The sequence below is a fragment of the Selaginella moellendorffii genome, unplaced genomic scaffold (assembly GCF_000143415.4).
Source record: "Selaginella moellendorffii unplaced genomic scaffold, v1.0 SELMOscaffold_40, whole genome shotgun sequence".
NCBI classification, from domain to species: domain Eukaryota; kingdom Viridiplantae; phylum Streptophyta; class Lycopodiopsida; order Selaginellales; family Selaginellaceae; genus Selaginella; species Selaginella moellendorffii.
In genome coordinates this window covers 624,571-643,998 of record NW_003314301.1, presented here as the reverse complement: position 1 = coordinate 643,998, position 19,428 = coordinate 624,571, and the positions used below count along the sequence as shown (strand labels likewise).

General features: G+C 49.0%; 11 protein-coding genes across 19 annotated transcripts; 8 read left to right on the top strand and 3 right to left on the bottom strand.

The window, feature by feature from the left end:
• The first annotated feature begins 4 nt into the window (after window positions 1-4).
• On the top strand, window positions 5-2,926 carry LOC9660351 (DNA-directed RNA polymerase III subunit RPC5). 2 transcript variants are annotated; one of them, XM_002979273.2, is made up of 13 exons: window positions 5-383; window positions 432-500; window positions 563-670; window positions 717-782; window positions 836-1,009; window positions 1,067-1,153; window positions 1,203-1,309; window positions 1,365-1,460; window positions 1,517-1,568; window positions 1,621-2,204; window positions 2,278-2,493; window positions 2,546-2,660; window positions 2,709-2,926. In XM_002979273.2, the coding sequence occupies exons 1-13, from the start codon at window positions 15-17 to the stop codon at window positions 2,778-2,780; spliced, it is 2,115 nt and encodes a 704-aa protein (XP_002979319.2). In that variant the 5' UTR covers window positions 5-14; the 3' UTR covers window positions 2,781-2,926. The 2 variants fall into 2 exon arrangements, with proteins under 2 accessions (XP_002979319.2, XP_024540079.1); XM_024684311.1 differs by having other exon boundaries at window positions 2,546-2,926.
• LOC9660350 (pleckstrin homology domain-containing family D member 1) lies at window positions 2,541-4,596 on the bottom strand. Its single transcript, XM_024684315.1, has 11 exons — window positions 4,484-4,596; window positions 4,289-4,420; window positions 4,038-4,230; window positions 3,897-3,964; window positions 3,781-3,834; window positions 3,625-3,717; window positions 3,499-3,572; window positions 3,367-3,425; window positions 3,227-3,300; window positions 3,074-3,178; window positions 2,541-3,020 (listed from the first exon to the last, which is right to left on the bottom strand). Exons 1-11 carry the CDS (start codon window positions 4,502-4,504, stop codon window positions 2,817-2,819), a joined length of 1,077 nt encoding a protein of 358 aa, XP_024540083.1. The 5' UTR covers window positions 4,505-4,596; the 3' UTR covers window positions 2,541-2,816.
• Window positions 4,577-5,150, top strand: LOC112349605 (F-box protein GID2-like). The gene has a single exon (XM_024684320.1). The coding sequence runs from the start codon at window positions 4,603-4,605 to the stop codon at window positions 5,077-5,079; it is 477 nt and encodes a 158-aa protein (XP_024540088.1). The 5' UTR covers window positions 4,577-4,602; the 3' UTR covers window positions 5,080-5,150.
• On the bottom strand, window positions 5,126-6,398 carry LOC9633824. Its single transcript, XM_002979117.2, has 5 exons — window positions 6,268-6,398; window positions 5,825-6,018; window positions 5,428-5,764; window positions 5,282-5,370; window positions 5,126-5,229 (listed from the first exon to the last, which is right to left on the bottom strand). Exons 1-4 carry the CDS (start codon window positions 6,361-6,363, stop codon window positions 5,302-5,304), a joined length of 696 nt encoding a protein of 231 aa, XP_002979163.2. The 5' UTR covers window positions 6,364-6,398; the 3' UTR covers window positions 5,126-5,229; window positions 5,282-5,301.
• Window positions 6,399-6,430: 32 nt separating this feature from the next.
• LOC112349604 (transformer-2 protein homolog alpha-like) lies at window positions 6,431-7,525 on the top strand. Its single transcript, XM_024684316.1, has 3 exons — window positions 6,431-6,894; window positions 6,951-7,175; window positions 7,246-7,525. The coding sequence occupies exons 1-3, from the start codon at window positions 6,464-6,466 to the stop codon at window positions 7,385-7,387; spliced, it is 798 nt and encodes a 265-aa protein (XP_024540084.1). The 5' UTR covers window positions 6,431-6,463; the 3' UTR covers window positions 7,388-7,525.
• Window positions 7,526-7,763: 238 nt separating this feature from the next.
• LOC9633823 (thioredoxin F2, chloroplastic) lies at window positions 7,764-9,159 on the top strand. 2 transcript variants are annotated; one of them, XM_024684319.1, is made up of 6 exons: window positions 7,764-7,867; window positions 7,933-8,029; window positions 8,090-8,252; window positions 8,324-8,621; window positions 8,687-8,786; window positions 8,867-9,159. In XM_024684319.1, the coding sequence occupies exons 4-6, from the start codon at window positions 8,326-8,328 to the stop codon at window positions 8,999-9,001; spliced, it is 531 nt and encodes a 176-aa protein (XP_024540087.1). In that variant the 5' UTR covers window positions 7,764-7,867; window positions 7,933-8,029; window positions 8,090-8,252; window positions 8,324-8,325; the 3' UTR covers window positions 9,002-9,159. The 2 variants fall into 2 exon arrangements, with proteins under 2 accessions (XP_024540087.1, XP_024540085.1); XM_024684317.1 differs by having other exon boundaries at window positions 8,090-8,621.
• Window positions 9,160-9,306: 147 nt separating this feature from the next.
• Window positions 9,307-11,831, top strand: LOC112349603. Its single transcript, XM_024684312.1, has 8 exons — window positions 9,307-9,402; window positions 9,688-10,411; window positions 10,500-10,564; window positions 10,631-10,712; window positions 10,811-10,867; window positions 10,922-11,046; window positions 11,100-11,221; window positions 11,284-11,831. Exons 2-8 carry the CDS (start codon window positions 9,751-9,753, stop codon window positions 11,654-11,656), a joined length of 1,485 nt encoding a protein of 494 aa, XP_024540080.1. The 5' UTR covers window positions 9,307-9,402; window positions 9,688-9,750; the 3' UTR covers window positions 11,657-11,831.
• A 192-nt stretch (window positions 11,832-12,023) lies between these two features.
• On the top strand, window positions 12,024-13,663 carry LOC9633822 (ubiquitin carboxyl-terminal hydrolase 3). Of its 3 annotated transcripts, none has more exons than XM_024684314.1 (6): window positions 12,024-12,156; window positions 12,208-12,324; window positions 12,382-12,480; window positions 12,623-12,760; window positions 12,830-13,011; window positions 13,074-13,663. In XM_024684314.1, exons 1-6 carry the CDS (start codon window positions 12,040-12,042, stop codon window positions 13,483-13,485), a joined length of 1,065 nt encoding a protein of 354 aa, XP_024540082.1. In that variant the 5' UTR covers window positions 12,024-12,039; the 3' UTR covers window positions 13,486-13,663. The 3 variants fall into 3 exon arrangements, with proteins under 3 accessions (XP_024540082.1, XP_002979317.1, XP_024540081.1); XM_002979271.2 differs by having other exon boundaries at window positions 12,578-12,760; XM_024684313.1 differs by having other exon boundaries at window positions 12,208-12,480; window positions 12,578-12,760.
• An 846-nt stretch (window positions 13,664-14,509) lies between these two features.
• LOC9633821 (probable serine/threonine-protein kinase pXi) lies at window positions 14,510-15,379 on the top strand. The gene has a single exon (XM_002979270.1). The coding sequence runs from the start codon at window positions 14,510-14,512 to the stop codon at window positions 15,377-15,379; it is 870 nt and encodes a 289-aa protein (XP_002979316.1).
• Window positions 15,380-15,636: 257 nt separating this feature from the next.
• Window positions 15,637-17,307, top strand: LOC9660349 (glutathione S-transferase 2). 5 transcript variants are annotated; one of them, XR_002993453.1, is made up of 11 exons: window positions 15,637-15,722; window positions 15,773-15,826; window positions 15,878-15,966; window positions 16,027-16,098; window positions 16,162-16,218; window positions 16,274-16,349; window positions 16,406-16,467; window positions 16,548-16,604; window positions 16,663-16,811; window positions 16,899-17,035; window positions 17,104-17,307. XR_002993453.1 is itself a non-coding variant. In XM_024684367.1 (9 exons), the coding sequence occupies exons 1-9, from the start codon at window positions 15,656-15,658 to the stop codon at window positions 16,762-16,764; spliced, it is 636 nt and encodes a 211-aa protein (XP_024540135.1). In that variant the 5' UTR covers window positions 15,637-15,655; the 3' UTR covers window positions 16,765-16,877. The 5 variants fall into 5 exon arrangements, 1 of the variants encoding a protein (XP_024540135.1); XR_002993452.1 differs by having other exon boundaries at window positions 16,895-17,035; XR_002993454.1 differs by having other exon boundaries at window positions 16,872-17,035; window positions 17,108-17,307.
• Window positions 17,252-19,338, bottom strand: LOC9633820 (cold-responsive protein kinase 1). The gene is made up of 8 exons (XM_002979116.2): window positions 18,939-19,338; window positions 18,800-18,880; window positions 18,602-18,742; window positions 18,442-18,548; window positions 18,177-18,387; window positions 17,889-18,123; window positions 17,695-17,836; window positions 17,252-17,642 (listed from the first exon to the last, which is right to left on the bottom strand). The coding sequence occupies exons 1-8, from the start codon at window positions 19,336-19,338 to the stop codon at window positions 17,328-17,330; spliced, it is 1,632 nt and encodes a 543-aa protein (XP_002979162.2). The 3' UTR covers window positions 17,252-17,327.
• Between the last annotated feature and the right edge of the window lie 90 nt (window positions 19,339-19,428).

Genomic DNA, 19,428 nt, shown 5'->3' with positions numbered 1-19,428 from the left:
AAGTTTGTGTGGCAATGGAGCCCAAATTCAAGCCGCGAGTTCCAGCTCGCGGGAGGCGATCGGAGGCCAGCGCCAATGCTTCCAGCGTCGCGCAGCCCCCACCACAGGTGAAGATCGAGGATCGGCCTCCAGTGATCGACGAGGATACAATGGAGATCGATGTCAAGCCGGAGCCTCTGGATTTCATCCTCGATGACGAGGAAATGGATATCAAGGTAAAAATGGAGGATGGAGCTGTGGTCTGGGAGGGGATGGATGGAGCTGGAAGCAGTGTTCCAGAGGAAGTGACGATGGAATCAGTGGCCGATATCGTGGAGGATGGAGATACAGTGGTGAGAGAGATCGAGGTCCATATTACTCCTACAGCCGATCCAGACACCAAGGTAGCGTATGGATTTCTCTTTCTCTCTGTCTTATAGATTTTGCTATAGTTCTATCTTCTCCAATATCCTCTTCGACCGTATTGGAGACCTTACGAGTTGGAACAACGATGCGAAGCGGTTTGTTCTTTACGTTACGTTTTAGTGGTTTCTTCCCGGATTGAGTTCTAGTTTGCTATCAGGTTCGCGTGAAGCACCAACACCAGAAACTCGAGGTTGATCTTCAAGTCGATCGGTTTGGAGACAACTATGATGACGCCGCGGACGACCATCTCCGAATCGCTAAACAGGTGAAACGCTAAGATCGATGGGTTGTTCCTGATAATCTCCTCCCAGACGTTAACTTCTACTCAAGGCAACCTCTCGACGAACTATGCCATTGGAATTCTGCAAGGGAACAAGGTTATTTGCCATCTCTCTTCTTTCCTTGGTCCTCATGCATGTTCTTTCTACAGCTCCACTTGAATCCGTTGCATGCGATTGTCCAACTTCGTCCGTCGTTGAGTTATCTAAACGAAGCTGATGAGCAGAAGAAAAAAAATATCACTCGCGTTGAAAGTGATGACGAGATGCCCGACGCTGAGGAAGGGGCTGCTACTGAAAAGAAACCAGAGCCTGTGGCTTTTAAGGTGTGTTCCATTCTTTAGCTTTTTCCACTTCAGTAGCTGACGGGGACGAACTTGCAGGTGGAAATAAAGAAACAAGAGACAGAGCGTCAGCAGCAATCTAGATTGATGTCATACGCGCATCTGAAACAACTTGAGGAGGCCGAGGTCTGTTTCTATCTAAATCAGTTTTCCTACTAACATGCTCCTTCTGCAGGCGTGGATCACACTTGAGCCGCATGGGTTAGACAGTCCTGTAACCAAGGAAATCAAAATGAAAATGAAGTCCTCCGCAAACAATCTCATCCGCTTCGACATGTCTCGGTAAGTGATATTAGTCGTGAACAGATGCGAAAGAACTTGTTCTTACTTTTGGCAGGAATGAATATATGAAGAAACTGGTCCCTGGTCGTGCGCCTTCGGCTGCAGCGTCACAAGCCGTGCCAGGACTAGGAAAAGAGCCTCTCTCGAAAAGGTTAGAATTTGTTATTTTCTTCATTTCTTCTGAATATCTGCCGACGCACTTTGCAGCTATTTGGATACTTTGCCGCTGGACAAGAGATTGCACGCTGTCTTGTCTCAGGTAAGGAAGAGTTTCTAAAAACACAGTCGGTTGTAATGCGGTAAAATATCAGGGTCGAGTACATGTGCTGCAATTCGAAAGACTTATGAAGCTGGCTCCGGCAGGTTGCACGGAGGAGGAAGTTCTGGATGTTCTCCAAAAAACAGCTTATCTGGTGCAAGGCTGCTGGGTGGCAACGAGTAATATGCGCTACACAGGTGGTCGGTGTGCGATTCGAGACTATATCCTCCTACAGTTTGTCAAGAACCGGGTGGTCAGTCGTGAAACTCTCGAGCAACTCAGGGTCTCTAAGGAGATTTTGCGGGAGATACTTGTTCCTCTCGCAGTGCAAAACATCAAGACAGGCGGCTGGGAGTTCATCGAAAGCACAGACAAGACTTTTATCAAGCGTCATAACTCCATCGCCAAAGATCAGCTCCAACGCTGGACTGCAGGAGATAAGCTCATTAGCGACAGGGCTCTAGCCGTCCAACAAATGGGGTCTGGCAAGGCAATGGGTGCTAAGCCAGGCAGCGGCCTTGCAGCAAGCACAGGCATTCCACCGAGGCCCTCAACTTCGTCGAGCATGGCACCGGAAACGCTTGCTGCTCTACCGGACGCACTCACGCAAATCTTTCTCAAACACCATGTGTGCACGTAAGTTTCTCTCTCTCGTTTTTTCTCCTTTGTCTTGCTAGCGTTTGATAATCTTGTTAACTCGCTTCCACAGGCTGCAATTCATCTGTCACTGCCTGCGTGAATCGGCAATCACAAAATCTCAAGCAGACAACGTTAAAGTCGAGGAGAAGGCCTCGGCAGTAGCAGCTGCCAAAGGAGCGTCGGCGCCAGTGGCCGAACTAACAGCAATTGTGGACACCATTGCGACGAACATCAACGGTGTTTACTTCCTAACTCAGCTCGGAGATCCCACTCAAGACCCTTTTAGGTACTGTTTGAAAGTAGATTATGTGCGTAGTTTCTAACTTGTCTTCGTGCAGGGAAGTGGTCATCGCGTTACTGAAGCAAAAGTCCGCTGGCTTGCAAAGATCAGAGATCATGGAAGCGTTCAAGCTGGCGTTACGTAAAATGCCGTCGAATCAACTTTACCAAAAGGTACTCAAAAGCTTACAAAACTTCCCATACTTGATCTCTGTGCTCCAGATAATGAAGGAACTTTGCTACACGAGAGGTGCTACTTGGGTGCTGAAAACTGGCGATGGTCGTCCAAGCTAGCAGAGGCCGAAAAAGAGGAAATTTTGGTAGGAAAGATCAATGATCTTCGGATGTATTCTCTCCTCCAGCTGCTGGGGGAGGTAAAGTGACTTGACTTCCCACATCAGCTGGAGCATAGCCGAGAAATATAGCTGCTTCGTTCACCAGATGCTTCTCTTGTTTGTGGCAAGCTTCGATCGCAGCATAGAGGCTCGCAATTTGCTCCTCGTCTGGCAAGTTCTCAGTTCCCCATGTTTGGTACTGCAAATCCAAAACAGTGAGACCATCATCCTTGAAAACTTCTTTTTTGATACCTCTAGAGTTCCCAGGCGAGCCAAAGTTTGTCTTAGTAGCCCCTCTATATCCACATAAGATGGAACCCCCTCACCACCTTCACTGAGGCCAGACAGTGCGTCAACCTGTAGAAAACTTTTCACGGCTTTGCCTCTATACAAATCGCGAGTTACCTGTTTTTGAAGTGTTCTTAATGATATCCTTGCAGCGACCAAGTACTCGAGGATCCCGTTGCATTCACTTTCGTCTAAAACACGAAACACAAAACGAGTGAGCAAAGAAAAAATTTAAACCAAACTTTGAAAGATCATACCTGATCTTATCTTATGCATCATTTGCATAGATCCTTCACGCATAAGAGCTTCCTGGTGCCTACAATTCAGTAGCTCCATTTGATCCGGAAAGATAAACTGAGAAGAAAGAAAAGAAAGAATGAGAAGTTTACATGGCATTGGCTTGCTCTAGCATAGATAGTTGCTCGCACGCTGTTCTGTACCTGTCCGTGGCTTCCTCTAGTCTCTGAAATTTCAAGGACTTAAACGCCAGTAGCAAAAGCAAAGGCTTTCCCTGCCTGGTTTAAAAGCTCGATGGAGTAGTAAACTTCCATAAGTTCGTCCGCCAGAGCTTGCATGACAACGCTTTCTTGCAGCTCAAATGGCATTTTCTGACGAGAAAAACAAAGTTTAGAGTCAAAGGTTTTGTTTAGTGTAACAATTTGATAACGTACCTTGCCGGCATCCAGAGCACTTGCAACCTTCCATCGCAGTTCCAGGTCGTGAACCTACGCAAGGTCTTTGTTTCTTTCAGAACTACCCCTTCATTAAGCTTGAAGAGAGATTTTACCTCAAGCCTCGAGTGCTCGAGCTTGGCGCGAATAATCTGCTTGGATACAGAGGCACAACGAATTGCATCTGTTCAAACAAAGAGACATCACACAGAAAAGAATGAAAAGAGAAAAGAGAAACGAAATTTCATCCAGCGTACCAATCCAAGATTGTCTGTCCGGTTCGTCGTGCGCTGATAGAATATAAAGAGCACGCTTCACGGCCTTTGTCAATATATACTTGTCCGGAAGATTGATGATAAAAGAGTATTTCTTGATGCCATGGACTCCAGCCGGAATGGCTTCCACTTTGCATCCTTGCAAAGGAATCACACCAGTTGGCTCGGATTGTTCCTACAAAAAAAATAAAAATCCTTTGCATCCATTAAAGAATAAGACAAATGTAGCGTACCACTGTAGGCAAAATCTTAAAGTAGAACAAGAATGTGTCCTTGAGCGCAAATTGCCGCTTCTTCCAAGACTTGATGTCGCTCCCGCGTTTCAGGAGCTGCCCGCTCTTCTCCGGATGCGCCCACAGCAGCGACTGGATCGATCAAAACCTCGTAAGATAAAAATCCGGCAAAAGAAGAATCGCTCCCTCTCTCACCTTGTTCTCCATCATCGCCATGGCGCCAAAAACAAAGCAGCCCTAAAATCCGCCCAAGAACCCTAAATTTCGCGATAAGGGGGAAAGAAAGAGCTTTCCGGATCGTCCATCGCCCGGGAATGGGGACCCCGCGACACAATCCCATCCACGACGACATGCTCCTCGAGGTATTCAAGCATCTGGATGCCTTCTCCTTGGCTAGGGTCTCGTGCGTGAGCAAGCAATGGAGCGGCGTGGCGCGGCACGAGAAGCTGTGGGAATCGCTGTGCATCCTCCACTGGCCCGCCGCCGCCGCCAAGCGCAGCCGGCGATCCAGCGGCCACAAGAACCCACTGGGATCCGGCCCCGTGCCGGCGTGTTCTTCCGCGCAGCAGATCAGAGCCGTGGTGGAATCGCTCGGGGGCTTCCGCCGCTTCTTCTTCCTCCACTTGGGCCCTATGCTCAAGAGGAATTGCTGCCAGTCCCAGCCCCGATCGACGTGGGGGAGAGACGAGGTCAATCTCTCCCTCTCGCTCTACTCGATCGACTGCTTCTTGCGAGGGTCTTCCAGCAATCCGGGACCTTTGCTCAAGCGCAAACTCTCCAGCCTTGAGTGATCGATCACTACTGACTTGTGCCCCTCCCTACTATCATCGTGTGGTGTGCGAATAAACAAACTTATAAGATACCTCGAAGACCACCATCTTTACAATCGCTCACTTGCTAGCGCGCTAAGCCGTGTCTCCTTTTGATTTCTCCTCCACGATCTAGCAAACACCAACGATCAAACCATGAAAATCAAACGAATCTATAAGCTACCTCGAAGAAGACCACCATCTTTACAATCGCTCACTTGGACAAGAAGCTAGCGCGGTAGCCATGTCTCCATTGGTTTTCTCCTCCACGATCTAGCAAACACCAGTGATCAAACCACGAGAATTCGAGAGAAAAAAGAGGATTTTTACCTCGACGTTTGCTTCTGCCAGTGTTCCAGCGGGCTGGAAGAGCGAAGAATAGTACGCGGGGTTGTAGATGGAGCCACCAACAATGTCTTCTTTCCCAGAAACTTGGCGAGATGGCGCGGGGCTGGCGAGCGGTGTCGTGAAACCCACAGTTCCGATCCCTCCGAAATCAATGTGGTGGTAGAGCCCTGTCAAGTCCCTGGACGCGCCGAGCCTGTACATTTGCACCCAAAGGAAAGCCGAGAAGAAGCGCACCACGAACCCCGCGATTTCCATCGACAGGACGGCCATCACTGAGAACTTCACGTATGATCCAGCGTCTGGATCCTTGGCGATGTGCCTGGCAAGAGGTTTAAACGATATATCAACTCTAGAAGATCAAAGAGAACGCAGTTCTTACCATATATCACGAGTGAAGAGGACGAGCCAAGCAACGTCTAGAAGAAGAGCGCAGGCGAGCAAACCGGCATAGGTTCGTCCCAGGTTTTGGCTGCCACTCTCCACTGCTACCAACGCGAAGAGTGCTACTGCCAAATTCGCGACCGCGACTCCAGCGTATGTGGCTCCCAACGAGCCGATAACAGCGCAAAGAATCTGCGAAAACGGAGGATCTGTGAAGGAGAGAAGAGATTTCCATGCTCGATCGAGAGGGATTTCGCGAAATATCGACCAAGAACACGATGCACCGACAGCTATGATCGATCAATGGGAAAACATCGGAGGAGGGCAAGAACGCGGTCGGCTATGCGAATGCGAGGGCAAAGAAAGAGAAGAGAGAGGAGATCGATCGATTGAGCAAGAACCTGCGATGCCAGGCGAAGAAGATCGAGGAGAGAGCCAAACCTGGATGTAGATCAGCGCGACGGCGATGCATTGCACTCGATCGTAGCTCGACAGCCACGCGCAGGAGCAGCAATGGCGCTGGAAGAAAAAGCCCATGCCATATGAACCCTTGCCACGTCACGACCGTCAATAAACCCCCACGTAAAAGCGATGGAACTCTAGAGCTTTAGGGTAAAGATAAACCCTAGCTCTGGCTATGGCGCCGTCCTCTTCCCCATCTCCTCGCGAGGGAGCCGCCCCGGAGCCAGCGTCTTCCAATGGCCACGCCGCCGCCAAGCACCGCAGTCGATCGTTATCGCGCTCGCCTCGCCGCAGTTATTCGAAATCTCCTGTGAGAGATCGGGATCGTTCCAGGTCCCGGTCGCCGGCGTCGCGCTCCAGGAGCAGATCTAGGTCGCCCGTGCGGGGGAAATCGCGCTCTCCTTCCAGATCTCCAGTCAGGAAGCGCTCTTCCAGGTCTCCGGCGAGAAGATCGCCTTCGTATTCCCCCAGGCGGAGGCGCTCGTATTCCCCGAAAAGGCGCCGCTCGGTGTCGCGATCTCGCTCCCCGGCGCACAGGGGACGCTATCGATCGCGCTCCAGGAGTCCTTACAGCCGGAGATCTCCACGACGGGGCTACTCTCCAAGGTAAATCATAGCAATAGAGAATATGGAACTTATGGTTTGTTTGGTTGTGATCACAGGGAACGTTACTCGAGGAGGAGGAGCTCTCCTCCGCGCTACCGATCGAGACGATCGCCGCGGCGCCGACCATGGACTCCTCCGGCGGATCGAACCAATGGCCTGGGAGAACCAGGAAACAACTTGTTCATCGCTGGTTTCAACTTCATCACCACGGAGAAGGATCTGGAGAGGAAGTTCTCAAAGTTCGGCAAAGTCAAGGACGTTCGCATAGTGCGAGACAAGAGGTTGGTTTCTTTTCTTTTTTTTTTATGTGGTAAAAAATGTGTTTATCTGACTCGAATCACTTTTTCCCAGGACGGGGGAGTCTCGGGGTTTTGGGTTCTTGACTCTAGAACGCGACGAGGATGCAGATGCTGCTATCGAGGCTTTGGATCAGACAGAGTGGAATGGACGGATCGTGCTCGTTGAGAAGGCCAAAACACCCACTCGCTTTTAAAGAATAAGTACAGGCACAGGGAGAGAGCACACACTTCACCACACACACACAGATGATCGATCGACCAGAGCTCCGTGATGTACCACTTCTCAGCTTGGACTGTTTTTAGTTCATGGCAAGTACTTTACTATGCTTTAACTTGGTGGTCTCGTGGTGAAGTAAGTCTCCTCCATTTCATCTAGCTCTTCTACTGCATCCTCCTCTTGATCTTCATCGCATCGACGTTGGTTTTTCATTTCTTTTTTCCTTTCGATTTCGCTTTCGCTTTCCTCGTTTGTCTTCCTTCCTGTTTGGCAATCACAGTCATCTTACAGAGTTTGCACACGCTTTCACAGTGGGGGCGGATTACACTCAAATATTTAAGTACCCCTGTCTAGGAACCTTAAGTTTACTCCGCTCCTGAGAGTCTGGTTGGTGTACACACACTTGAGTACCTGTACACTCACAGTACCTGTACAATGAACTGCTAAGCTACTTATTGTCGGTATACTTGCGCATTTTTCTCTCCAAAGTTCACGGTTTGTGTGACTTGATCCGCGATCCAGGAATTTGTTTCGAAGAAGCTTGAAGCAAGAAAAACAAAGAGAAAACAAGCGGACAGCTAGAGTTCACTGGCACGGAACTTTGGAAGAACTCTTTCAGGTACTTACGTGCTTGAGCTCAAAGTTAAAGGAGTTCTGAGGAAACGAAACTCTCATATAGATTGATCAAGGCACAAAAGTCACAGATTTGCGTGTGTGGAGGGTGATCTTCCACGTCGGAATACGATCCGGCAACGCGAGCCACTTGTTCTCTCGCGAATCTCGAAGAGCAAAGTGAATATGCTGCGAGGCCCTCAGGTGATGAAGAAGATCTTTGGAGCCAGGTGATCCAAATCTAAAACCAAGTGGAAAGAAGGAAGAAAGATGTGCTGAGTTGCGTGGTGTTGGATTGCAGCTATGGCTCTTCTCGCTTCAACTCCAGGAGCTGGAGCGACAGCCACAGCTGCTGCTGCTGCTACAAGTTTGGGGGCTCTAAAATCTTCGCTGGGCGTAGCGAGATCGAGCTGCTCGTCCAGATCTCTCTGGCCAAAAACTCTGGTGGCAGCAATGCAACAGGGATCCGGCTCTACCACTGTTGTGACGAGCGGCCAATCTTCCTCGAGTGGTGTTACAGAGGTGGACAAGGATAGCTTCTGGCCGCTCGTTGATGGAGCTGGGGACAAGGTCGTGGTGCTCGACATGTACACCCAATGGTAAACTTCTCTCCCTTCTTTTCCGGAAGCTTGACACAGAAAAACGCTTTTTTTCCGCTCTTTAGGTGTGGCCCTTGCAAAATGATGTTTCCAAAGATCGTGGAGCTCTCTTCCAGATACTCGGACGTGATGTTTCTCAAGCTGGATTGCAACCAAGAGAACAAGGCAAGTTTTATCATTTCTTTGTGTGTGGAATGGAATTTTAACTCTTTTTTTTTTCTTTTTTTTCTTTTTTTTTTCTCTAGCCGCTTGCCAAAGAGCTCGGCATACGAGTTGTGCCCACGTTCAAGATACTCAAGCACAAAAAGATCGTGGCAGAGATCGCCGGTGCCAAATTCGATGATCTCGTTCGAACCATCGACACTGTACGGACGGGCTGAGCTGATCACGCGAGCAAGGAAAAAAGATCACGGGCCGTACGGGTGTCGCTGTAAATTAAATATGATTCATTAGTGCCAAAGACGCGCAAATGTATTTGGACAAGTTTTGTGGCGTCGTGGCTTGGTACCCAACATTCTTAACATGGGATATTCCGGCACGTGACAGGACTAACATGGATATTCTGGCACTTGACAGGACAATCTCCGTTAAAGAGACGGACGGGGCGGTGTAACGTGACAGAGCTTGACAGAGCTTTGCTCGCTAGCTACTCTCACTCCTAATTTTTTTATTTTGTCTTCCCGTTTGAAGAGCGAAGGCGCTGGCGCTGGCGCTGGCGCTCTGGAGCTGGAGCGCGCATAGGTCGTCTATGGCTGGAGTTGCGGATGCGCCATCGCTCAATGTAAGGCCTCCTCGATCTTTCTTGCTCGAGTTTCTGTGCTTGCGAGGGATTTCGCGTCTAGATCCTAGCTAGGTCTGTCCGATTCGCGATATTTCGGCCCCTCCCGGCGCCGCATTTGCATGCGCCGCATCGAAATACGCGAGGTTTTGGTGTGGATCGCCACAATCTGTGACGATCGAGCCACGGCAGCGTGGCAGCGTGCGCATTTGTGGCTTGGAGCGACGAGAATTTCATGCAATGTATGTGGGAATCGTGAGCTGACGCTGTGGATTTTGTTGCTCGCAGGCTTTTCGAGTGTGAGAGGTTCCCTTTCTGTGACTAGAGCGAGCGCAAGCAGTTTTCGTGTCCATGGCCGTACCGCCACCGAAGCTCGGGGAGTTCCCTCCCGGCACGATCGACAAGAGCAGCGTTCCTCACCACCAGAGGCACTGGGTTCCCGATCAGCGGGACGCGTTTATTGGATGGCTGCGAGGGGAATTTGCGGCGGCCAACGCCATCATCGATTCCCTGTGCCAGCATTTGCACCTGATTGGAGCGCCCGGCGAATACGACTTTGTTCTTGGATCCATCCAGCAGCGCCGCTTTAGCTGGAACGGCGTTCTTCATATGCAACAGTACTTCTCGGTGGCGGAGGTGCTCTTTTCTCTCCAACAAGTACTGACGCGAAAGCAGCAGCAGCAGCAGCAAATGCCTCTCAATGGCAATGCAAAGGTGCCCGCGATGCAGCAAAAGCCTTACGCGCAGATCAACAACAGTGGTGGTCACCCACGTAGAGACTTTTCCGGCTCGAGACGACCACTTCCGAAGGGAAGAGTTAACGTCCCACCGCCACCGCCACCGCCACCTCCAAGTGATCCAATCGGGAAGAAGGAGCCGGACTCGACAGAAGTAGACGCTGAAGAGAGCAAGGAGACTGTGGCCGACATTTCATCTGCGAGTGTTTCTCCCGACTCGCAACAGCGTGATGAGGACCCGCCTAGCAGCAATGTCAACGAGAGCCTCCAAGGTGGTAAGTGTGATCAAGTTGGTATTTGGCAGAAAGTGTTTGATTTGTGTGGGTGTTGAATGTGCTGTGGTGTTGAATTTTTCTTTTCCAGAGTCATCACGCGTTAAAGAAGCACAGGCCGACAAACAAGCTGCAGTTGTTGAGCGTAGCCAGAAGGTACAGTTATGAAATGTCTTTGTGACGAAATGGGCTCGTTCACTAACACATAATTCTGGGGGCCAGGTGTGCAATCACGTGTTCGGTGAAGTTAAAAGAGCTCAAATGGAGCACTCGGCAACTGAGATCTTGGGCAGGACAACTACAGGTATGTGCTCTCGTTTTGTTTTGTTACTTTTGTACACTGGCATCGCCAGGCATTTCTCGATTTCGTCTATTTACTAATGTCGTGTATGTTCCACTCAGGCGATCACAACTGCATACGTGGGAAGTTAAAAACCTCCCAAGAGACGGCGACGAACAGTAAGCACAACAAGCAAAGTCCAGATTGAATCTGATTGTTGCTTTTTCTTGCAGAGAAAACCCCGCGGTCAATACCAGAATTGGTGCATTCCATGATGGACTACCTCTCTGGTCAAGGACGTGGAATTTTTCCCGGCGAAGTGCGGCCAAACTTTTTCATGTTCCATGCTATTGACGAGGTCTGATCCCATGTGTTTTTCTCTTCTAAATTTTTCCACGCTTGCATCATCAGGGAAAATCTCTATCCATTGAAGAAAAGGACACGGCCGTGCAGCCGCTGTGCCTTGTCTCCTTGTTGGCGGACCCTTTCGTAGTAAGCGGCAAGGCCATCGGCCAAGTGACACTTGAAGCCGGGTATGCATGACCAAGTCAAACTATACTCCCAAGTGGCTGACTTTGCTTGTTCTCATCTCTAGATCCGTGCTTAAATTCGAACAGAACGCTGCTGCGGGCAATGAGATTGCATACGCCGTTGCTAGTAACCGATTCAAGCGCATCCTCGTGTTCCTCGGCCTAGAACAGCAATGCCAAGAGGCGACGGCTCCTCCCTCAAAGCCGGTGTTGTCAGCCAAGCATGCTCAGCAGCAGTCCAGCTCCAGCGCTTCTGGAGGATCGAAGCAGCCACCATCCACAGTTTCGTCGGCAACGCAAAGCTCCTCCGCTCAATCGTCCTCCTGGCAGCAAGCGAGCAGGCCCGGGACAGGAGTTTACATCCCAAATTCTAGCAGTGGCAGCAAATGTGACATTCCAATTAGCCACAGGGGGGCGTGCATTCAAGACGTGAGGTGACGAACCGATTTGTTGTCCATGCCAATTCTTTACAAAAGAAAAAATTTCTAAAGCGCCCAGCCCTAAATTTCGAAAATGATTTCGAACATCAAATTTTCATTGCATGAACTTAGGTCTTTCCAAGGCCCAAATTACGTTCAGGAATCTCTATAATGAAAATCTGATGTTTCACTAAGATATATTTTTCTTCCCTATATTGCTTTAGAACATTGAGGAGGCTCCATCAATTCGATCTAGTTAAGAAATGCAAACCCTAGGAACCCTAAATTGTGATTATAAGAACCCTAACTAATATTCTGCGAATATTCAATAGCAAATGTACTTTTATCTTCTTTTCCCCTTTGAACTACGCATTTTAGAAATTAGGGCTAGGCACTTTCTCGATGGGAGCAACGGGCTCCAAGCTGGAGAAGGCGCTGGGGGACCAATTCCCAGAGGGGGAGAGGTACTTTGGGCTGGAAAACTTTGGCAACACTTGCTATTGCAACAGCGTTCTCCAGGTTTGATTCTAGCGTCTTCTATAGGCACTTCTCTGAATTCCTCGCGTCTAGGCACTGTACTTTTGTGTCCCATTCCGGGATCAGCTGCTAGAGTACTACAGCCGGACGAAATCCAGCGGAGAGCCGGAAGAGAATTTGCTCACTTGCCTTGCAGACCTCTTCTCGCAGGTAAGAAATCTCTGGGGCATTTTCGTGATCATTCCATTCTTTTTTCTTCTTTTGCAGATAAACTCCCAGAAGAAGAAAACGGGTGTTATAGCTCCAAAGCGATTCGTGCAGCGAGTGAAGAAACAAAACGAGCTCTTCCGGAGCTACATGCACCAGGTACGTACGAGAAAAGAGCGGGTTCGTGATCTTTGGTTTTCCTTTGCGTTCTCTTTTTTTTTCCTCTGGTAAAAGAAGTCCAACACTACGCTGGCAGGACGCACACGAGTTTCTAAACTTTTTGCTGAATGAATTAGTTGAGACTTTGGAGAAGGAGGCCAAGTCGGGACGGACAGCCTCGGGAAATCTGAAACCTGCCGAGAAAAAAGAAAACGGTGTGGCCAATGGAACAGCAGCAGACCAAGATCATCCGCTTACTTGGGTTCACAAAATCTTCCAGGTCCAGTTCTCTTCTTCTCTTGTTTCCATCCAGTAGGAAATAAACGAGCTCTTTGCTTTGAATCCTCAGGGATTCCTCACAAACGAGACGAGGTGCTTACGGTGCGAGACGATCACAGCGCGGGACGAGAAGTTTCTCGACTTGAGCTTAGACATCGAGCAAAACAGCTCCATCACCAGCTGCCTTCGCAACTTCAGCTCCACCGAGACGCTAAACGCCGAGGACAAGTTCTTCTGCGACAAATGCTGCAGGTAAAACTCAATTTCATCCATCACCGTTTCTTCGCTTCTCTTCGTTTCTGACCACCTCCCAGCTTGCAGGAGGCTCAAAAGAGGATGAAGATCAAAACACCGCCTCGGATCCTCGCCCTGCACCTCAAACGCTTCAAGTACATAGAGCAACTGGGCCGATACAAGAAACTCTCGTACAGAGTGGTCTTTCCGCTGGAGCTCAAGCTTTGCAACACCACCGACGATGCTCCAGGCTCCGAGTCCGAGTACTCGCTGTTTGCGGTGGTGGTTCACGTCGGCAGCGGTCCGAATCACGGCCACTATGTCAGCCTCGTCAAGAGCCACAGCCACTGGCTGTTTTTCGACGACGAGAACGTAGAGATCATCGACGAGACGTACGTGCAAACTTTCTTTGGATCCACGCAGGAGTACTCCAACAACACGGATCATGGTTACATCCTCTTCTACGAGTGCCTGGACGCCAAAACTACATGAGATCTTCTAGAACGAGTTATAAGTGGCCGTGATTGGATAGGGCTTAACGAACGGCTGCGATGATATACATACATTGTTTTTTTTTCCAAGAGAGACTTGCAGCTACACTTGGTGCTGGACTAGTTTCGCAACAAATACCCTTATTCATATGAAATGTAAGGTGGCAAGAGTTTTTAGATGATTTAGTTGACCATATCATTTAAATGATTCCGTAGCCCGCTCGAACGTTTTCAACAAGCGAGAACTATATGTATGGTTGCTGCTGAGATAAAATCTCGGATCTGGGAGCGAATTGTGACTTGCTTGTAGCCGGATAGTATGGATGATCTCTTGGGATAACTCGCAAGATTTCTTAGAGTTGTCTTTTAGTTTCAGCGATCTCTGTAGCGACAGGGGCGGACCCGAAAGCGGTGGTGCAGTCAGATTCGACTTTCCCTTGCACGGATTGTGCAGTGGAGGGCCATCGTTTCGGTCCCTGCATCTTTGTCCGGTGGCAATCTCCAGGATTCCAAAAGCGATACTTTGACAGTCAGCGAGCACATACTTTGGAGCGAGATATCCCCTGCAAAGAGATCGAAATATAAGGAGAAGAAACTGGCCTTACAATGTTCTGGCAGCCACAGTGCTCGTAAATCCCTCTCTTGGTTGAAGAGTTTGGAGATTCGATTTTTGGATGTTATGATCGAGAAGGATATCGCTTGCTCTGATGTCTCGACGGATGATCTGCTTTTGGGATCCTTCGAGAAGATGAGCAAGGCCTGGAGACTGGCCAACACGCTTTCAACTCGTCCCTGGTGTTGCGAGTGGGAGACAAACCGTTCTTACCAAATAATATCTGATCAAGGCGCCTTCTTCTTGATGGCCGCGATTGAAAGGGGGTCTAACCGCGATTAGTACAGTACATTATTTTTATTCAGAATCAGTACATTCCAGGTATATTCTTCGTTTTCTTTTTTTTTTCCTATCTATCGATCGAAGAGATGGATGCGATCACTCTCAAGCGCCCGGCGGTGGAGGAATACCTATGCCCACCCAAGAAAACCCAGAAGCTACACTCGTGGCTGGGCGTCGACAAGCTTCGCAACGAATACCCAGCTCTGGCGGAAAAATACCAGGTGGAGAAGATAATCGGATTCGGATCGGAGGCCAGGCCAGCGTGTTCAAAGTTCTGCGCAGGAAAGATGGACAAGCTTTTGCCGTGAAGACGATCCTTGACAGTGGCGATGGATATTTCGATCGGGAGGATCGAACGTTGGCGACCCTGGGGTATTCCAACACCGATCGCTTGCCCGATCGCAAGCAAGTCCGGGACCTTGTTCTTGAGCTCTGCGACTATAACCTCTACGAGCGGATCTCGCTGAAGGGCGTTCTAGGCGAGCATGAAGCCGCAAAGATCATCGCGCCGCTCGCAAAGACACTGGGACAAGTTCACGAGGAAGGCTTCATCCACTGCGACGTGAAGCCGGAGAATGTGTTGCTGGCTGATCGAGAATCAAACCATGACTGCTGTGTGCCCAAGCTGTGCGATTTCGGGCTGGCGTGCTGTATGACGAATCCATGGCGGGTGTCGGGCATCGGGACGTGGGTTTACATGGCTCCCGAGGCGATGCTAGGCGATGGATGTTACACTCCAGCGGTGGACGTTTGGGGTCTGGGAATGGTTTTGTATCACTGTCTCACGGCACGAACGCCATTTCTCAAGCTTCGCAGGGAGGAGACGAGGAGGATATCTGAGAGCGTGATAAGCAGTGGCTCGGGTGTCCATCACGGCGTGTTTTGCTGGGATGGCATCTCGGATGGAGCCCGAGATTTGATCAGGGGTATGACTGCTAACAGGCTCGTAATCAAGGAGATCCTCAACCATGAATGGATCAAGAGGCACAGTTCAAAGTAGAAGCATTGCAGTAGATTGTGGAATCATTCTCAAAGCCTGAGAATGAGTGGATCAAGAGTCAAATTGTTTAAACATTGTGAAAACAAAAATCATGTGTCCAAACAAATATCAGAATAGTCTCGCTCAAGAATATACCAAAAATTGTTCGTTACGAAACTCGGCTTGGACACGTGGAAGGTGTAGATCTTCCGTTACGAGCTTAGAGAGTGACGTGGCGGGGATATACCTCGGATCTAGGCTAAATTGGTTCTAAAATCTAGGTTTTGTGGAGGGAAGATGAAGCTCTACACGTTTTGGGGGAGCTCTTGTGGTTGGCGAGTGAGGCTGGCGCTTGCATTGAAAGGTTTTTCTCTTTCTCCCTCTGGATGTGATCGCAGTTTTCTACTTGATCAGGGATTCCATACGAGTACCAGGCTGTGGGTTTCGCAAATGGTCGGCTCGACGATGGTAGAGTTTGTTTTGTGTGGCATTCGGGGTTAAATCCCTTGTGATTCTCAGAGTTTTCGAAGATCAATCCCTTGGGTATGGTGCCTGCACTAGAAACCGAAGAAGATGGTCTTTTGATCGACTCTGTAGCAATTGTGGAGGTTTGCTATTGTTTTTTTCTTCTCTTGGAAGGGATCTCTTGTGGAATTGCTATCACGTAGTATTTGGAAGAAAAATACCCAGAGAAGCCACTCCTGCCTAAAAACGTGAAGCAGCGAGCGACAATTCGCCAGGTAAAAAGTATTATCGGTTTTAGCTCGATTTGTTTCTCATGTTTCGATTGTTACATTTGCAAGATTGTCAATCTCGTCGCGTCAAATATTCAGCCTCTGCAGAGTGGAGGCCGCGTTATGGTAAGTTTTGCCTGCTTTTCATAGCAAGGCTGAATCCTTCCTTGCTCTTTGGCAGAATATGATCAAGGAGAAACTTGGCGACGAGGAGAGACTCAAGTGGGCGCAACACTGGGTTGTCATTGGTTTCAACGGTGAGCTTTCTGCTTTCACACCCCGCAACTCACAAGTGTCTTGGACTTTCATGTAGCTCTCGAGGAGATCGTGAAGAAGACATCGGGAAAATACTGCTTTGGAGACACACTCACCCTCGTATGTTCTTTCATTCTAGAAAATCTTTGCACTTGTCCTTCGTAACTGACGGGATCTTCGTTTGGTTCTTGTCACTCCAGGCTGATGTGTTTGTCATCCCACAGATCGGCAACGCGGAGCGTTACAAGGTCGATATGGTAAGCTTCTCGTCCATCTCAAGAGGCAAAAAAAAAATCTTATATGTTTTGCACACAGACGCCATATCCAACACTCCGGAGGCTCAAGGAGGAGCTTCACAAGCTGGAAGAAGTGCGGCAGTCGGTTCCACGGCTCCAGCCGGATTTTCCGACGGAATAGCTTGCGAAAGCATCCAATAAACCTTCCGGCTCAATCAGTTCTCCAAGGTAATCCTACAATGTTTATACGCACAAACAACTTAAAAGCTCTTTGAAAAACATTTCCAGCTTACACTTAGTTGTCCATCTAGGCAGAGTTAACATCTCGTCCAAGAGCTGAAGGAAGCTCGACTTTGTCACAGACAGTCCTGGTAAATAGTTTTTTGACTTGAGGTCTTGGAAGTATTGCAGAGGAGGATTCTATTCATGGTAGACGTCCATATACTCTTCAGGTTTGTGACTCCTTAGTAACTCTTACTCTCGAGAGATATGATGCTTACGCAAGATTTGTGATCTGAAGAAAGCGGTGAGCAATCGTGACATGAGGAGCCAAACTTCCTGGAGAGGAAGAGCCCCGGGAGATACTTGCGTAGCGGAAAGCAGCAGCACCGGCAGTGGCAAATCTAGGCACGGAAATCTAATTTGAGCAAACTTTTACCGCCAAAATATGATTTTCAAAATTGTAATTAGCCTTTAAAAAAACATTCTATGACAAGTTAATTTACACGTAAAAATGTCGCTCGACTATGCCTTTGATTCAATGCTAAAACTCGTTCCCGGACCGAATGTGTTGGACGTTGTCAACAAGCGAGAATTATCCGTATCGTTGCTGCTGAGATAATCTAGATAGACATCATGGGATCTGGGAGCGATTATGACTTGCTTGTAGCCGGAGAGCATGGCAACAGCGTCCCCCATCGATGGACGAGACGCCGAGTTCTCGTGAGTGCAAGCGAGAGCGACTTGGATAACTCGTAAGATTTCTTCGGAGTTGTGTTCCAAGTCTAGTCTCTGGTCAGCAATCTCGAGTTCGCTGCAGTTTTCGTGAAGTATCCATGCCTAATAAAACAGCAATAGATCTTTGGAACTTTTGATAAATCTCGTAACTTACCGAGTGAACTAGCAGACGGCCATCTTTTCGGTCGCTGCATCTTTGTCCGCTGACAATCTCCAGCGTCAGGACTCCAAAGCTATACACATCGGCTTTGACAGTCAGCAATCCACCCAGCACATACTCTGGAGCGAGATAGCCCCTGAAAAACGATCGAAGTATAAGGAGGAGAAATGGGAAGAAACTGGCCTTACATTGTTCCGGCGATCACGGTGCTCGTAAATCCTTTCTCTTGGTTGAAGAGTTTGGAGATTCCGAAGTCCGAGATTTTTGGATGTAGTCTATGGTCGAGAAGGATATTGCTTGCTTTTATGTCGCGGTGGATGATCTGCTTTTGGGATCCTTCGTGAAGATAAGCAAGGCCATTCGCAACACCAAGGACGATTTGAAAGCGTGTTGGCCAGTCCAAAAGTATTCCAGTAGCCGATTCTACAATCACAAAATTGAGAGACTAACCAATAAGGAAGTAGCCTAGTCCTTACCAAATAATAGCTGATCAAGGCTCTTGTTCTCTAGAAATTCATACACTAGTATTCGATCGTCTCGGTCAAGGCAATAACCTCGAAGTTTTGCAAGGTTCTTGTGCTGAATGCTCGTTATAATAGACAGCTCGTTGACAAACTCTCGCTGTCCCTGTTTGGAATGCAAGTCCAGCTGCTTAACGGCAACTTCGCTACCGTCTTTCAGCACTCCCTGCATTGCAAACCGAGAGATGTTAAGTCAGTAACAAATTATGACCACTACAACCTTAAAAACCGTTCCAAATGCACCACGACCAAGCTTGTTATCGTCCGAGAAGCCTTTTGTTGCCGTCTCGAGCTCATGGTACGTAAAGCTACTTATCCCATCAATAACTTCAAACCAGTGGTGTCAACTTTGGGGGCAGAGAAAACTTTCAAATTCATACCAGGAAGATCCAAGTTATCCAGATGGAACTTTCGACGAATCCTCAAAGAACGCCTACGACGTAAGCAGAAGAACACGAAGATACCGACTAAAGTACCTAAAACGCCTCCAAGCACACCCACGACTATGCCCAGTGGAAAGCCTGGAAGAATAAAGTCAAAACTCTCAGGCTCACTGCTTTGAAATTAAAACCACTTACTTGCTTGGGCGGCGTTTCGAAGTAGTGGAGCCGCAGGAGCATTTTCAATAGTTCCCTCTGGATTTCTGGGAGTAACTCCTCCTGATCCACACAAACATATCTATGAGAGAAAACCAAGAAAAAGAGATGAAAAACGTACCTAGAAAATCGTAGTTTTCGTAGCGAAGGTAGCAGCTATAATCGCTGGAATTGGAAAAGAGGCGCGCTCCAATCGTTCTTGGTGCTTGACCACGGATTGTCCGATTCGCCATGCCAAGGCACAACACGCAATCTTGCGGGGAGAGATTGTTGTAGCACTCGCCCAGCGCGTATGCCACGTCTGGGCTGGCTCCCAGAGCAGCGCTGGGGCTGGATCTGGAGCTGGAGATGACCGATTGGAGCGCGGCATCGAGATTACGCTCGAAGGCGCTGCCCGGAGAGAAAGACATGGTGTTGTAGTACATCACATTGGGGAGGCTGTCCGTGGGAGGTTGCGACGACGATCGGGGCACGAGAATGAAGACGCAGAAGAGAATCGTAGCGATCGGTAGGCCTCGCATACCTGGTCGCCGAGCGATCGATGGATCGTCGTCCGCGTCGCGCGTAGAATCCCTAGTGCTACGGTTTACTTCTAGCTAGCACTGGAGAGG